The sequence below is a fragment of the Loxodonta africana genome, unplaced genomic scaffold, assembly GCF_030014295.1.
Source record: "Loxodonta africana isolate mLoxAfr1 unplaced genomic scaffold, mLoxAfr1.hap2 scaffold_481, whole genome shotgun sequence".
Taxonomy (NCBI): domain Eukaryota; kingdom Metazoa; phylum Chordata; class Mammalia; order Proboscidea; family Elephantidae; genus Loxodonta; species Loxodonta africana.
The window spans coordinates 1794-18981 of NW_026975198.1; the positions used below are offsets into that span (position 1 = coordinate 1794).

Here is a 17188-nt window from a genome sequence, read left to right on the forward strand (position 1 = left end):
TTGAAAGTCAAGCAGAAAAAAAGAAGCTTTTCATCCAGAAGTTGACTGTAATTATCAGCCCCTGGTCTGCATCAAGCTCGTCTAGTCCCTTAGTACAGAAACCAAATGTCTGCTGTCAGACGTTGGATTCTGTGCCAGGAATCATTAATTATTTGCTAAAGGCCTCATCCGTGCCAACACTCTGCTCTTCCTCTCCTTTAGCTTGCAGCTTCAGAAGTGGGAATGCAGCCTGTTTCAGAGGACACAGTGTGATTGTTCGTGGCCAGCAGAAGACGGCCCACAGGATGAGATTCAGGCTCTTGGGTACCAATGGACTCAGACACCAAGTACTTCCCATAGCCCACCTGGAACACTAAGGACTGTAACGCTCTGAAATCTAACGTGTCCAAGACAGAGCTTTTAAAATCTCACCTGAACAAATCTACTTCTCACCTGGCTTTCCCAGCCGGTAAGCTGCACCCGCCTTCATTCATTCACTGCATTCAGGGAAACAGTCCAAGCTACCGTGAGAGGGGAGCTCCCTTAGGAAGGCAGCTCTGAACTTTCTTCTTCTATTTCTCTTTTCAGAGGAAGGTACAGTCTCCACCCAGCAGCAAGAGGCAGATATCAACAATGTAAACCAAGCCAACTCTCAATCACATCCAGAAAAAATCCACATATTTTACCCTCTCTGGCAAGACCCTCCACATCTGACTTAAATTTAGAACACCCTCATATTTCATAGGCTCTTGACATCTTTTTAGAAAAAACCTTTTCAGACATGTCAACATTTTCCCTGCCTTTCGGCCTTCACACCAAGTATTTTTGCTGATTAGAGGAAAACTTTTAAACTCTAGGAACTCAATAATTCCTATAATTCTTGTCTCACTTCAAATGTCACCTCTGCAGAAAGTGCCCCTCCTGTCTCCTCTGTTATTCCCACTCATTTCTATGTTTAAATGTCATTGAGGTTTCCAGAATGAGGTAAATCCAATTGAGGTTGACATTAACCTTCATCATGCAAGTAGAAACAAACTGAGTGCAATGTTCCATTTCCCTATGTGACAGACTTTTAGCAAGCCCAAAACTGTGAAGCTCTGCATTGTGCTGCTGGCAGCTTTCATGCCCTCTCTGCTCTGTTGGTTGCTTAAGGGTCTGGTGAGTCCACTTGAGCTGTGATGCCCACTAGCCAGGTGCTGCTATTTCAATTAAAAGTAATTAAAACTAAAAGTAGAGTTCCTTCATTCCACTAGTCATATATTCTGTGGTGAATAGGCACATAGGGCTAGTGACTACCATATTGGGCTGTACAGAAACAGAACATGTCTATCTTCACATAAAGTACTCTTGGATAGTGCTGCTGAAGACTATATATAACAGGTAATAATCTGTGTGTGTCCTCAATGATCAGTGTCACAGGCCAGAAGGAACAAGAAGACAAAATACAGAGTGTCTGCCCATAGATTTATAGTCTAGCTTGGGAGACAGTTTTAAAGAAAGAATGAAAAACTAAGGATATGTGTTATCTGTATTAAAAAGACCTAACCCGAGAGTGAGGTTCAACTGCTTGAAAAGGGAAATTATCTCAGTGAAGATTCAGAAAATTGTTTTTTTTTAGCTACATGCAGTGCTGTGTAGAGCTGATATCATTTTGTATGGGTGGGAGTGGAAAGAGTATTTCAGTTGGGAAAACTAAATGTGTAAATCCCTGAGGCAGCAGAGAACCCAGTATTATCCATTCATTGATGGAAGACAGAGATGATTAAAGCAGAGAAAACAACAAGTGAGTGGTGAGGTTTGTGTGAGCTGGATTGGAACAGGTCGTTTAGAACCGTGCTGAAAACTCTGGGCTTTTGGAAGGCCCATGGACAGCCACTGATGGGCACTGAGCATTTCCTATGCCACAGATAGAATTTGGAAGTGACAACGATGATTGAATGATGTCAGGCAGGAGGTTGTTATGAACAAATTAGGGAAGACTGTGAGGAGGCCTGGACGTGGAGATTGATTGTGAATCAGGAAGATAGCCAGTGATACAATAGAGGTGTGGATGGATGAAAGGGCATCCCTTCATAGACTGCTCATTCCTGTACATCACTGAATGCTTCTCACCTTTGAATGTCAATGTGGATAACCCCCGGATCTGGTTGAAATGCAAATTTCGATTGAGAAATTCTGGGATGGGACTTGAGATTTAAACATAGTGAACAAGCTCCTGATTTATGCTGGGAATACTAGTCGAGAAATAATGATGTGAATTAAAATTAGCGAGCTGTATTACAGAAAATAAAAAAAAGAAGGATAACGTGTAGAGGGGAGACACTCGTGTAAAGATCTTGCAACGGAGAATTCATTGACAGTGAGACCAAGAAATGAAATAGGACTCAAGTTGGAAAGGGCGCAGGGAGAAAAGAAATAGGAAGTGAGGCACGAGAAGGGTCCTTAGTGAAAGCATAAAGATTTTCTGATTTATTTGTTGATCTATTTAATACCAGAAAGAGAAAGTGTTCAGGAATCCCCCCAGATTTCTCAAAATCTTAGTGAGTGGTGTTCTCATGGTTTGAAAATGAAGGGGGAGAAAATACCAGAAAAGTCAAGGGGCAGAAAGAAATGTTAGTTAATTCCAAAGGAACAGAAAAATACTGATCAGATATTAGTGTCATAAATAAGATGAAAAAGTTTTAGAAAAGCACAGTGAAAGGTTTTTTACAGCACATAACTTAAAAATAAATGAACCATGATGAGTTCATTGTCAATATATGAAAAGTATGTTCTTTCTTAAAAATTCATCCATGTAAATGTCAGATAACACTGAGATTTGATATTAGGAACAAAGATACATAGGTAAGCCCACAACTTGAACATTGAATCCCTAAGTCCCTGGAGGAAATCAGGTTCAAGTTGGGCAGCCTGGCCAGGCCTGGTTGCTCCTCATGCTGTGGGAGAGGTAAATTCCTCCATCTGTGATCTTGTTGCAGAAAGTAGAAGCCTGGGGAGCTGCCTGAAGAATGCAGGTGTGTGCTGTGGGGGTTGGAGCCTGTTCTGCCTTTAGTGTAAAGGCCCTCAGGGTGGAGCATTGCCCTGAGCCTGGGAGGAGGCCAAAGGCCTGTCACTCCCTGCTTCCTCAACACTGTTTCCTCTATATCCTTCTTCTATTTCAGGTCTCAGGTGTGGTGCAGGGAGAACTAGTCCAGTCCAGGCAGCTGGGGACCTCAGGCGACCCTCTGGCACATCCATCAATCACAGGGAAGGATTTCAATTGCTGTCACTGGTGTGTGGACCAAACATTATTCATCTGCCTCCAGACTGCCCAGGCCTCTGCTTCCAGTCCTGTCCCTCTTCCTGGAAGTGGCTTCTTGGGGTCAGAGACGTCATTCCATAGACGCCCAGAAGCTGGAGAAGAAAATGGTGAGTTCTACGCAGAACTGGGTTATCCTTAGCATTATGTGGGTGAGGCTGGATCTGAATTGTTGGGGAAGCAGCCGTGTGCTGCGGGACTGTGGTTTCAGTGAAGAAGACAGTGACAGAGGAGGCTGAGGAACTGAGCCCTAGGAGGCACCCTAATACCTTGCTCCACTGTCTCTGGGCCCTTCATCCCTACATACATGGCATTTGAAGATTTGAATACCTGGTGTTACCTTCCTTATGTGACTCTCAGAGGTAGCATCACGCGGTGTTAATATCCCCACCCTACCCCCCGGTTCTTGGTGTTCTGTGTTGAATGACAGAGTGTTCTCTCCTGAATCTGAAGACGGAGAAGCTCTGGATGTGGAGGCTGAGCCCCGACCCTCTAGAGCCATCCTTGTCCCATGTCTCTGAACAGTGTTCTTGAGTCTCCCTAGGCACTGGAGCACTTTGAATCTTAAAAGGATTGAGAGATATCATACCAGTTTCCTCCACTGCTCAAAAGTGTAAAATTACTCAGCATTTCACTAAGATTAAAAGCTAGATTCTTTTCAGTTGCCAACGAGTTCCCCCGAACATGATAAGCCCACTGACCCCAATCACCCGTCCAGATTCCTAATCCGGTTTTTCCTCTGCATTGCATTCGGCTCCAGCCACGTGGGCCTTTGGCTCTTCCTAAGACATCCAAGACACCTTCACACCTTCTGACCTGTGCTCTGGCTGTTTCCTCCTTCTAGAACGGTTTCTTCTCAAAGACCTGAATTCTTTTATAGAACATATTGCCACATGATAGTTATATATACATGTTTATGTATTTAAATTTACTGTCCCCACTCAAAGAATTTACTATCCATGTTCATCTGGGTGTTCGTTTTGTTCACTGCTGTATCTGCTTTGCCAATGTGCAGTAGACTCTGTGTCAGTAGTACCTGAATCAATTTTAATGAATGAATGTAGCCACTTAAGGGTCTGGAGGGAAGAAGTCTTGTCTGAGACACAGGGCTTTGCCAGGAGAAGTATGTCCTGGTTGTATGAATTGAATAGAGTGTTTACCTTTTTCTCCTCTTCCTATTATCCACAAGGACTTCAGATCATCGACTGGGTTTGGGTTTTTGTTTTATTTTTTTTGTGGTGTTATTGGACGGTAACAGCAAAAATAACAACAAAACTGTATGCATATGGACAGAACTGGAGTTGTCAGCAATTTAGACTTCAAAGAGAAATTGACCTGCATTGTGATCCTGGCTCAGCAGTGTTCCATGTGGGAAGCACTGAGGATGTGATTAAATGATCGTCTCTAACTTTACTCAGCTATGCCCTGTCTGAAATAATATCTGCTTAGAAGAGTCATGAAAGAAAAATCGCAGTTGCTCAGTACATGGAACATTTCATCATTATTCTATAATAAATATCAGGGTTTTTGGTGAGTTCAAAATATATAAGCTTGCCCACTGCAGTGGAGGAGACCTTTGGCTTTGGGCTCTGATTCAAAGTTGTTGTGACCCCATCATACCAGGATGGATTACAGATGACATAGGCTGCTCACGTCACCATTTCCCTGAGAAGAGGAGTCTTCTTTCTCTAAAATTACTCTGTTTTAGTACTGAAGGCGTCTTTTAGCAGCCTTTTCTCTCCTCTTGACACGAGAAACCCAACGGATTCCTGCTGTTTCAGAAAGGTCACTCTTACAGACCAGGGGATTCCAGTAGTCAGGGTTCAGGTAGTCATGTTTAGGTGCCTTCCAGGGGCTGGAAATGTGAGAGAATTCTAAAGCACAGCCCCTAGAGGGCTGGTGTGTAAGTCTATTTCCTAGGCTTCATAGGCAATTTAACCGGTAAACTCTCTGCATTTCAGCTCTCCTTATAATATTAATTTTTCTGTAGTAGAAGTTATACCTAAAAAAATGTTTGTCCATTCAACAGCGTTTACAGGTATAGTTTGGTGACACTGATTACGTTTATCATGTTTTACAGTCATTCCAACGAAAAACCAAACCAAGTGCCATCAAGTTGATTCCGACTCACAGCGACCATATAGGACAGAGTAGAACTGCCCACATAGACTTTCCAAGGAGTGCCTGGCGGATTTGAACTGCTGGCCCTTTGGTTAGCAGCCGTAGCACTTAACCACTATGCCACCAGGGTTTCCAAATGGAAATGGTAACCTTTTGTCACTGAGGAAAAACAAGGGCGTGCTGTCCTTGTTTCTGCAGAGGTTGTGCTCCTTGTCGTCTTCTAACATTAGACTGTGTTTGTGGACCTGTGACATCCCCAGTTTCGGCCTTGGTGCTCTCTGTTGAATGAGAGTCTCCTGACTTGAATCAGCCACATGCTGATCTCCAAGAGTTGAAGAAAATATGACCAGCTCAGTGTTTGGGTTGCCAGTGTGTTGATATTGGCCCCTGGTCCTCTCATGGTTGTGAGAAACAAAAGCAAAACTGCCCTTCTGCGGTGTTTACCAGTTACTATACATCATCCTGTCTCCACCCGGTGCTTTATGTTTTGTTGAGTGTGTTCTGGTAGGGCTTACGGAAGGAGGGGTAATTGTTTGTTCACAAGGAAGTGAAGATCTGAATGAGAGCATTTCTCTAATGTCTGCTATGTTTTCTAACCATTCCAGACGGTAAAGAGAGAGGAGAATACAAGTGCAATTGGTTGCAGTCGAACTGTAGAGAGATAATTTCAGTGCTGGGCGTCTGTGAGACAGAAAGCAATCAGTGAGGAAGTGAATGTAGTTAGTGAAGGGACGAGGCTGATGGCCATACCGTAGAGTAGACCTTGATAGTACACAGAACCTTGTGTCAAATCCCTAAGAATCCTCTGTTCCCCAGGACTGTCAGCCTCACCCTTCATTCTTGTACACACTGAAGTCCATGGTACCTTGCTGATGCAGAATGTGTCAATGTTTTAGGACTCAGTGGTTGTTGAGGATGTGGCTGTGGTCTTTACCCCGGAAGAGTGGGCTTTGCTGGATCTTACTCAGAGAAAACTCTACAGAGATGTGATGACCGAAACCTTCAGAAACCTGGCCTCAGTAGGTAAGAACAGATTCCTTTTTTTTTCTTCTTTTTTCTGTTATTCCTTTAGTGAGCAAACCTCTTTTACTCATTAACTTTACTCCAGAATTTGGGCTGAGCAATGAGAATGAATCATTAAATAAAGCAGGCATGGTCCTTTGGTCTATCGAGCGCATGTACCTTGGCTTCTCCGTGAACACAAAGCACTATGTATTACACTTAGCTTTAACTTCTCTTGTGATTAAAAGCCTTGAGGCTCTTTAAGTGTTGTAAATGTAAGCATTGGCTTTAGGGGTCACTTTGGGGTACAGACGGTATTGTATTTTGGGACCGCGTAGAGTATTACTGTGTTCATTACAAGTTTCACATGATTATTTTGCTGCAAATCAACCCACACCTGTCTATCTTCAGAGACCCTGAAGATCAAAGTCTTGGCTCAATGTCAAGGAACTCCTCATTACTCTTCACTGCCTTCCCTCATGATAAGCGTTTCTTCATGAGCACCATGTCAGCTCTACACATTTGTTTTCCCAGAGACACAACTTCACGGAAACCTGAGCTTCCTTTTCTGACTTTAGTGATCCTTTCACAGCTGCGGTCATGCGGATCCTTTTTCTCATTTAATGTTACATGTATATCGTGTCCAATATCTTTCTACTTAGCTCTAATTACGCTTATTCATGTCACCATTACTCTCAAGGTTCATAAAAGTATGTCCTAGTAAATTGCTTCTAAACCATTGGTAAAGTGCTGAAACCGTGAAATGTGGCTACGTCTTTATTAACAGTGGTCCTTTTTCCCCTAATAATTTCTTTCTGTTTGTTTCATATCGCGAACCTCAACTTGAATTATTGGGTCAGACTTTGGAAACCTTGAGGATGGAGAAAAGTTACCCAGGAAACATATAATGATGCGATACATAAAAAATAACATCTGGTCGTCCACGTTAGGAGAAATCTCTGAATTACATAGTAATAAAGATGATCATAAAAACCAAGAGAGACGTTTGAGGTGAGTGTCATTCAAAGAAGAGAAAGCGGTGCTTCACGAGACAATCCTGAGTTGTGATGACCTTAAAATACACATTCGTATGTTCATGTGTGTATACCAAGGTTTCCAACTGTTTCACAACAGTTCAGTAATTGTAAACATAAAGAAGGTTGGTGTACGCATTGCATAGCCTCCAAACCTATTGCCTGTTGGATTTTGACCTGAGCAGAGAACAGTTGGCGGTGCCCTGCACAAACACGGTGTCCCACTACACTGCTTTGAATGTGTGTTTCTCGTCATACTCCTGCTATTCAGAATTCTGCAGCAGGTTCCTGAAACTTTTTTGGAATCCATGCAGGTGGGATTATTCACAGTACTGTGCGGAGCGACACGCGTTGAAACCTATGAGATTGCCTGCCATCTTTGTTCAGGGCCCTGTGGTGTTTCCAACACAGGTTTAAATCCGATGGGCAGCAGATATTCAACGCAAACACTGCCCTTATTTACGTTGGCAATTTTTGAAGTAATACGAACCAGTTCGAAGCCCTGATATGTACTCATACATATATAAATATATATGTGTATGTATATTTGTATATGTATAAACTTTGCTGTAAACTTACGTGTTCAGGGAATTTTCACAACTTTTTCATAAATGTGTGTCAGACATTGAGTATTTGAAACATATTTCACTTACACACAATGATCAGAAAGCCTCATATTTTAGAAAAACAGTGACAATTATGGTAGTATTTCTGCTAGATGATTTAAGCTATGAAACAGGAGAGAAGTCAAGCCAAAAACTGCATGTTCACTTTGTTTGGTAATGAGGAAGTGGAAATAATTGATTTCCAACATGTTACCTGTTTTTAACAGAATTCATACAGTAGAAAACCTCTGTGAAAGTAACGAAGGCAATCCGTGTGGGAAAACCTTCAGCCGGGTTCCAAATCTTACCGTGCAGAAAAGAAATCCTCCAGAAGTAAATCCTTTTGAATGCTCTGACTGTGAAAAAGCCATCATGGATCCCTCATCACATAACCACCATACCTGTCAGTTTATTACATCTAGAGAAGCCTGTGGTGGTACCACTCCTATGAGACCTCTTAGTGGCAAGAAACCCCATAAGTGTGAGGTATGTGGAAAGGATTTCATTTGTATCTCAACTCTTAAGAATCCTGTGACAACACTCACTAGTGACAATCAGTATAAATGTAATGAGTATGGGAAAGATTTCTGTAGTTTCTCGTCCTTTTGGACACATGTGAGAGGTCACAAGGGTGAATGTAAAGAAAGTTCTTCTAGTGACCCTTTATCCCTCCTTTTCTCTAACAGAGATAAGCCCTATGAATGTAGGGAATTTAGGAAAGCCTTTAGTTTTTCCTCAGCCCTCACTGCACATTTAGGAACTCACAGTGAAGAGAGGCCTTACGAATGTAATGAATGTGGGAAAGCCTTTAGATGGCCCTCATACCTCACTAAGCATATGCGAACTCACAGTGGAGAGAGGCCTTATGAATGTCAGGAATGTGGGAAAGGCTTTAGTCAGTCAGGACACCTCACTACCCATATAAGAACTCACACTGGGCAGAGGCCTTATGAATGTAAGGAATGTGGGAAAGCCTTTAGTCGGGTCTCAACCCTCACTACACATATAACAACTCACAGTGGAGAGAAGCCTTATGAATGTAAGCAATGTGGGAAAGCTTTTAGGCAGTTCTCAGGCCTCATATCACATAGAAGGATTCATACTGGAGAAAGGCCATATCAATGTAAGGAATGTGGGAAAGCCTTTAGGTATTCTTCAGCCATCGCTTTGCATAGGAGAATTCATAGCGCTGTCAGGCCTTATGAATGTAAGGAATGTGGGAAATCATTTAAGTATTCTTCTACCTTCACTTCACATATAAGAATTCACAGTGGAGAGAGGCCTTATGAATGTAAGGAATGTGGGAAAGTCTTTAGGCAATCCTCAAACCTCACTGTACATAGAAGGATTCACAGTGGAGAAAGGCCTTACGAATGTAAGGAATGTGGAAAAGCCTTTAATTGTTCCTCACATCTCAGTAATCATAGAAGAACTCACAGTGGAGACAAGGCATATAAACGTACACAATGTGGGAAAGCCTTTAGTCAGGTCTCATTCCTCACTAAGCATGTAAGAACTCACAGTGGAGAGAAGCCTTATGAATGTAAACAATGTGGGAAAGCCTTTAGCCAGTCCTCAGACCTCGTGACACATAGAAGAGTTCATACTGGAGAGAGGCCATATCAATGTAAGGAATGTGGGAAGGCCTTCGTGATTTCTCGTCCTTCAGAAGACATATAAAAACTCATCGTGGAGGACTTAGGAATGTCAGGAGTGTGAGAAAGCCTTTCCTTGTTCATCACACCTCATATCACATATAAGATCTCACTGTGGAGAGACTACTCTGTCAAAAGGGGGGTGTTTCATTCTTAATTCTGTAATTTCAAACAGCAAATTTCTGAAAGTCAGTGATAAAAGAACAAAGTTTCTCAGTGTGTAACAAAGCAGTACTACCTCCAAGAAGGGGTCATTCGAATTCCTTTGTGCCTATGAAAGTTTCGTTTTCACTATGGCATTGTCTTCATCAGTGTTTCTTATTTTCTCAGTCCAGGCCAAATTTTACCTTTCGGAAAGTCCTTGACTATAACAAATAATCCTGTAGGGACTAGCCAGGAGCAAATGTGGTTTTATATTTGTTAATATTTTTATGGATGTTATTTTGTATACAATGAAATGCACTCTTCTTGTATTTAGTTTAAGAGTGTTTTTTGAAAAAAATTGTATTCCATGGGAATTCCACTTTGGAATACAAGCTGACAGTTCCTTCGAAATCTAAACACAGGCCTCCCATTCTGATCCAGCAGTAACACTCCTAGATATTTACCCACATGAGTTAAAAACATATATCCATATAAAAACCTGCTCACAAATGTTTATAGCAGCTTTCTTCATAATTACAATAATTGAAAGCACCCAAAATGTCATTGAATAGGTAAATGGGTAAACAAATAGTGAGACATCCATGCAGTGGTGTATTATTCAGCGATGAAAATAATTAAGCTATCAAGGTAGGAAAAGGTATGGAAGAATCTCAAATCCACACTAAATGAAAGAAGCTGGTCTAGAAAAGCTACATCCTGTGTGATCCCAAGCCGATGACGTTCTGGAAAAGTATGAAGTGTAGAGGCAGTAGAAAGATCATTGATTGCCAGGGGTTTGGGGAGAGGGAGGAGGAACGAATAGGTGGAGCCCAGGAAATTTTTACAACTGCGTAACTATTCTGTAGGATATGTAATAATGGACTCACGACATTATGCATTTATCAAAACCTAACACAAAGAGTGAACCCTGATGAAGTCTATGTATTTTAGTTAAAAGCCACGTCTCACTATTGATGTGCCAGTTGTTACAAACGTACCCCACACCACAGGAATGCAAGATGTTAATAGGAGAAACACTGGGTGTAGGTGGGGTGCATGGGGACTGTGTACTTGATGCACAATTTTTTAGTAAATACGTCTCTAAAAATAGTCAATTTCAAAACTATGAAAAATATGGCATCCCATTTTTGTTTTGTTTTTATAACAGAGGGTGCAGAATCTATCGAAGTTTCTTATATCTTTTTTGTATGAACTAAGTAGACATCATTTGTTTTTGTTTCTTATAAGCGAATTTAAAAACTATTGTAAAATACATGTAAAAAATAAATTTGCCATTTTAACCATCTGAAGTGTACAAATGCATTAGTTACATTGACAATGTTGTGCAACCATCAACCCTCTTTCAAAAATTCTTCATCCCATCCCATTTGGAGCAAAGGAGAATGAAGAAAACCACACACACAGAAAATATTAGCCCAAAGTACTAAAGGAGTACATGAACCAGAGACTGCACCAGCCTGAGACCAGAACAACTACATGGTGCCTGGCTGCCAGCAATGACTGTCCTACCAGGGAACACAACAAACATTCTCGGACAAAACAGGATACAAATGTAGAACAGAGCTCAGATTCATGTTTGAGCAGATTTCATGGTCTGACAGAGACTGGAGGAGCCCCCGAGGCCATGGCCCCCAGACACACTGCGAACCGCTAACTGAAACCATTCTCCAAGCCCACTCATCAGACAAAGATTAGACAGGAGTGTAAAACCGGAAGTAATAAGCATGAGGAATGTGCTTCTTAGTTCAATTAGATTTATAAGACCAAATAGGTACCTTCTGCCCAAAAGCAGGATGAGAAGGCAGGAAGGGACAGGGAAATTGGTCAAATGGACACAGGGAACCCAGGGGATTCCAACTAATGCCACAAAACAATATCTATGTAAATTTCTTAATAAGAAACTAACTTAAGGTGTAATGTTTCACCTAAAGAATAAGAGAGGTTTTTTTTTCATCATCCCAAAGAGACACTCTGTACCCAACAAGCAATAAGTCCCCATTTCCACTCCCTCCAGCGCCTGGTAACTAAGAATAAACTGTTCTCTCTGCCTTTGCCAGTTCTGGACATTTCACATAAACGGAATTGTATGAAATTCGTCCTTTAGTGTCTGGCTTATTTCACTCGTAATATGTGCTCAAGGTTCACGATCACCTTGCATATACCAGAACTTCATTTCTCTTTGTGGTGGAATAAATATTCAATTTCTTGATCTGTGGCGTTAGTTGTTGATGCATAAATTTGAATAATGTTTGTATTAACTGTTCTTCCTTGTAGGCATATGGCGATTATGGTGTCATTGACAGTGTTGTAATGCAGGATCTTGAAATGTTCTTTTTGATCATGAATGCGATTCCTTTCCTCTTCAATTTGTCATTCCTGGCATAGTTGGTCATACAAATGTCTGACATGGCCCATAGCAGTCCATTTCAGCTCAGTAATGCCTAGGATATTGATCTTTATGAGTTCCATTTCATTTCTGATAACTTCCAAAGCTGCAGAATTTCATTAATAATGGTAATGTGGGGCAGCTAACAGGATTGAGAAAATGCTCACCATCACTGGCCATTAAAGAAATGCAAATGAAAACTACAATGAGTCAGGGAGAGAGGGATATTCACTAACTAGATAGCAGACAAAAATGTAGGCGACGGGAAGTACAACTGAAGAAAACCAAAAGGAATTTCCTCAATACAACCAACAGCTTCAAAGGCCAGAGTAGTAAGGACAGGTGTCTGGAGACAATGGTTGCAAGGGACATGTCGGTCAACTGGCATAACAAAATGTATTAAGAAACCAGTCTGCATTCCACTTTGGTGAGAGGCCGCTGGGGTTTTAAACGCTAGGAAGCGGCCATCTAAGATGCATCAATTGGTCTGAACCCACCTGGAGCAAAGGAGAATGAAGAACACCAAAGACTCAAGAGAAATACGAGCCCAAGAAACAGGGCCACATAAACCAGAGACTCCACCAGCCTGAGACTCAAAGAACTAGATGGTGCCCAGCTGCTGGTGATCATTGCCCTGGGAGAACACAACAGAGAATATCTGATGGAACAGGACAATAGTGGGATGCAGATATTAAAATCTCATAAAAAGCCCAGGCTTAAGGGTCTGCCTGAGACCGAGCGACCCTGACAGCCAAGGTCCCCGAACCCTTTGATAGCCCAAGATTGGAACCATTCCCGAAACCAACTCTACACACAGCGAATGGCCTGGGCTATAAGACAATGATGCTGCTGAGGAGTGAACTTCATGGCTCAAGCAGACACATAGGATTATGTGGGCAACTCCTGTGTGCTGGCGAGATGAGAAGGAAGAGGGGGACAGGAGCTGGCTGAATGGACACGGGGAATGCAGGTTGGAGAGGAGGAATGTACTGTCTCATTAAGAGGAGCACAGCTGGGACTGCATAGCAAGGTCTGCACAGCTTTTTGTATGAGAGACTGACTTGATGTGTAAACTTTCACCTAAACCACAATAAGTTAAGGAAAACTATGAGCTACCTTCTCACCCCAACATTATTGGCACATAAGAACAACAACAAAAAAAAACAAAAATCAATGCTGGAGAGGTTGCGGGGATGTCATGGGTTCAATTATGTCCCCCCGGAAATATTAACTTGGTTAAGTCATGATTTCCAGTATTCTGTGGTTTTCCTCCATTTTGTGATTGTAGTTTTATGTTAAAGAGGATTAGCGTGGGATATAACACCCTTACCAGGTCACCTCCCTGATCCAGTGAAAAGGGAGTTTCCCTGGGGTGTGGCATGCACCACCTTTCATGAGAGATAAAAGGAAAAAGAAGTGAGCAGAGAGACAGGGGAACCTCATACCGGAAAGCACTGCCGGGAGCAGAGGGTGTCCTTTGGATCCAGGGTCCCTGCTCAGAGAGGCTTCCAAAGCTGGGATAGATTGAGGAGAAGGCTGACAGTAAAAGCCTTTCCCTGGAGCCGACGTCTCAAATTTGGACTTTTAGCCTACTTTACTGTGAAGAAATAAATTTCTCTTTGTTAAAGCCATGCACTTGTGGTATCTCTGTTATAGCAGCACTAGATGACTCAGACAAGGGAGATTCGAACTCTTATGCACTGCTGGTGAGAATGTAAAGGGGTACAACCATTTTGGAAGACGATTTGGTGCTTCCATAAAAAACTAGAAATAGAAATACCATAGGATTCAGCAATACCACTCCTAGGAATATACCCTAGAGAAATGAGCCATCACACAAATAGACATACCCATACGCATGTTCACTGCAGCATTGTCTACAATAGCAAAAAGATGGAAATAACCTAAGTGCCCATCGACAGGTGAATGGATGTCTTAGGCAACGAGTGCTGCTATAAGAGAAATGCCACAAGTGGATGGTTTTAACACAGAGAAATTTTATTCTCTCACAGTCCAGAAGGCTAGAAGTCTGAATTCAAGGCACTGTCCTCTCCAAGGGAAGACTTTCTGTCTGTGCTGGCTCTGGAGGAAGTTCCTTGTCATCAGTCTTCCCTTGGTCTGGGAGCATCCCAGTGCAGGAACCTCAGGTCCAAAGGACACACACTGCTGCTGTCGCTGCTTACTTGGCGGTATGAGGTCCCCATGTCTCTCTGATGGTTTCTCTCTTTTATATCTCAGAAGAGATCGCCTTAAGACACTACCTAGGCTTGTAGACCTCATCAATATAAAACAAAAAAATTTTTTTTTTGCCTGCCGCTAATTCATCTTATTACATCATAGTGATAGGATTTACACCACATAGAGAAATCAGAAGATAAAATGGTAGACAATCATACAAGGGAATGATGACCTATCGAAATTGAGAGATATTTGGGGGGGGGGAATCAATTCAATCCATGACAATGGGTAAACAACCTATGGTACCTGAACACAATGAAATACTATGCAAATATAATGAAGAATGATGAATCTGCAGAACATCTCACAACACGGATGAGTTGGGAGGGCATTTTAATGAGTGAAATGGGTCAATCACAAAAGGACGAATACTGTTCGAGACCACTATTAAAAAACTCAAGAAGTTTTAGACACGGAAACAATCTTTGATGGTTACAATGGAAGGGCGAGGAGGGAAAGAAAAATACTAGTCAATAGTTAAGAGGTAGCTTTGATGAAGGCTAAGGCACTAGGGAATACTGGGGAAGTCAGGAGAACTTGATCAAGCCAAGGTCATGGAAACTTCATAGACAAATCCAAACTCCCTGAGGCACCGAATTACTGGACTGAGGGCTAGGGACCGTTGACTAATTAATATTTAGCTCAATTGGCATAACACACTTTAAAATGAAAGTGTTCTGCATCCTACTTTGTTGAGTAGCATCTGGGGTCTTAAAAGCTCGTGAGTGGCCATCTAAGATACTCCACTTTTCTCACCTTGTATGGAGCAAGGAATAATGAAGAACAGCACAGACACAAGGTAAAGCAGTAATGAACAACTACCACAGCCTCCACGAGACAGTCCAGCACAACCAGATAGTGCCCCGCTATCAACACCAACTGCTCTGACAGGGATCACAATAGAGGATCTCAGACAGACCTGGAGGAAAAAGTAGAACAAAATCCAAACTCACAAGAGAAAACCAGACTTACTGGTCTGACAGAGACTGAGAAACCCCGAGAGTATGGCCCCCAGACAGCCTTTTAACTCAGTCCTGAACTCACTCCTGAGGTTCACTCTTTAGCCAAGGATTACAAAGGCACATTAAAAAAAAAAGGGGGGGGGAGTGAATTGTAGAAAATACGAATCTAGGAAAATTGTAAGTCTCCATCCCTGCTACTCTTTTAACACAAGTCCAGTCCCTAATCATATTTCCCAAATTCCCAGATGTGACAAGGATGTAGTCCCCTTTTATTTCCTTATAGCCTTATGAAATGTTTTCTTTCTGTTTTGGAGACACTCCCCCTACACCAGTGATTCTCAACTGGGGATCATTTTCCACCTCAGGATATGTGGCAATATCTGGAAACACTGCGAGGGAGGCACGTGCTAATACACTCTAGTGTTTTAGAGGCCAAGGAGGCTGCTTAACATCCTACATGCATCCTGGGCTATGGAGCCCTGGTGGAAGCCGTTGCACGTGGCTAAAAACTGGCCTAACAGTATGGGACAAAATCCAGGGACACATCAAAACTTCCCTTTTACATAACAATAGCCAACATCTACTTGGAACTTCACGTGGTATTTCTTGTGCTGGTGATTTACCATATTAGCTCATTTAATCCTCATATCAACCACATGTGGCACATGTTGTCATAGCCTCTCTTTCCCAGATGAGGAAACTGAGGCACAGGGAAGCTAAGCATATTTCTCAAAACCACCTTCTATTAAGGTGGCATCAAGATTTTCAAGCCAGGAAAGGAAAACCTAAGAGTTCACACTATTAACTGCACTGTTCCATCACCCGTGGACTCATGTGTCCAGCACAGGACATTGGCGATGTCTCTGGCAGGAAGACTCACTGTAGAGAAACGTCTGCAGGGCTCCCTTTATGCCTTTGTTCACCAAGTTGTGGATGAAGGGCTTTGTCATGGAAGCGACCACCGTGTACAGAACGGCAAAGACCCCTGCACAAGTGATGTGGATGTAGAACACACAGACATAAGCAGGCAGGCTTCGTAGAACGAGGAGACAAACGAGAGGTGAGACCCACAGGAGAAAATGCTTTATACTTCCCGTTACGGATCAAATTTGTATCCCCCAAAAGTATGTGTTATAAAACTTAATCATTATACTTGTGGATATAGTCCTATTTGGGAGTGGGGTTTCTTGGTTATGTTAATGAGGCAATATCAGTGTAAGGTATGTCTTAAGTCAATCTCTTTGGAGATGTAAAAAAAATCAGATTGAGCAAGCAATCAAGCAGACAAGCAGAGCTGGGGGAAGACAGATGCCACACCACATGAAGATAAGCAAGAAACTGAGATCAGAAGCTGAGAAGAGACAAGGACCTTTCCTCAGAGGCCACAGAGAAAGGAAGCCTTCCCTAGAGCTGGTGCCCTGAATTTGAACTTCCAGCTCCCTAAACTGTTGAGAAAATAGCTTTGTTTGTTACAGCCACCCACTTGTGTTATTTCTGTTATATCAACACTAGACAACTAAGAATTTGTTATGGGTCAGTGGGATGCTGCTCTAAAAAATATCTAAAATGCGGAAGTGGTTTTCGAATTGGGTAATAGGAAAAGCCTGGAAGAGTTTTAATGTGCGTAATAGTCAAAGCCTAGATGGTCTTCAAGAGAAGGTCGGTAGAACTATGGACCTCAGAAGCAATTCTGGTGAGGGCTCAGAAAGAAGTGAGGAGAGCCCTAGAGAAAATTCTCCATCA

The 17188-nt window shown here is 42.2% G+C and overlaps 1 protein-coding gene across 1 annotated transcript; it reads left to right on the forward strand.

Annotated features, from left to right (window-relative positions):
• Positions 1–8246: 8246 nt before the first annotated feature.
• On the forward strand, positions 8247–9719 carry LOC135229727 (zinc finger protein OZF-like). The gene has a single exon (XM_064279077.1). The coding sequence runs from the start codon at positions 8247–8249 to the stop codon at positions 9717–9719; it is 1473 nt and encodes a 490-aa protein (XP_064135147.1).
• The last annotated feature ends 7469 nt before the right edge of the window (positions 9720–17188 follow it).

Bases quoted from the DNA above. Each gene is read 5' to 3' on its own strand.
- LOC135229727 (XM_064279077.1), top strand. From the start codon at position 8,247: ATGTTACCTGTTTTTAACAGAATTCATACAGTAGAAAACCTCTGTGAA.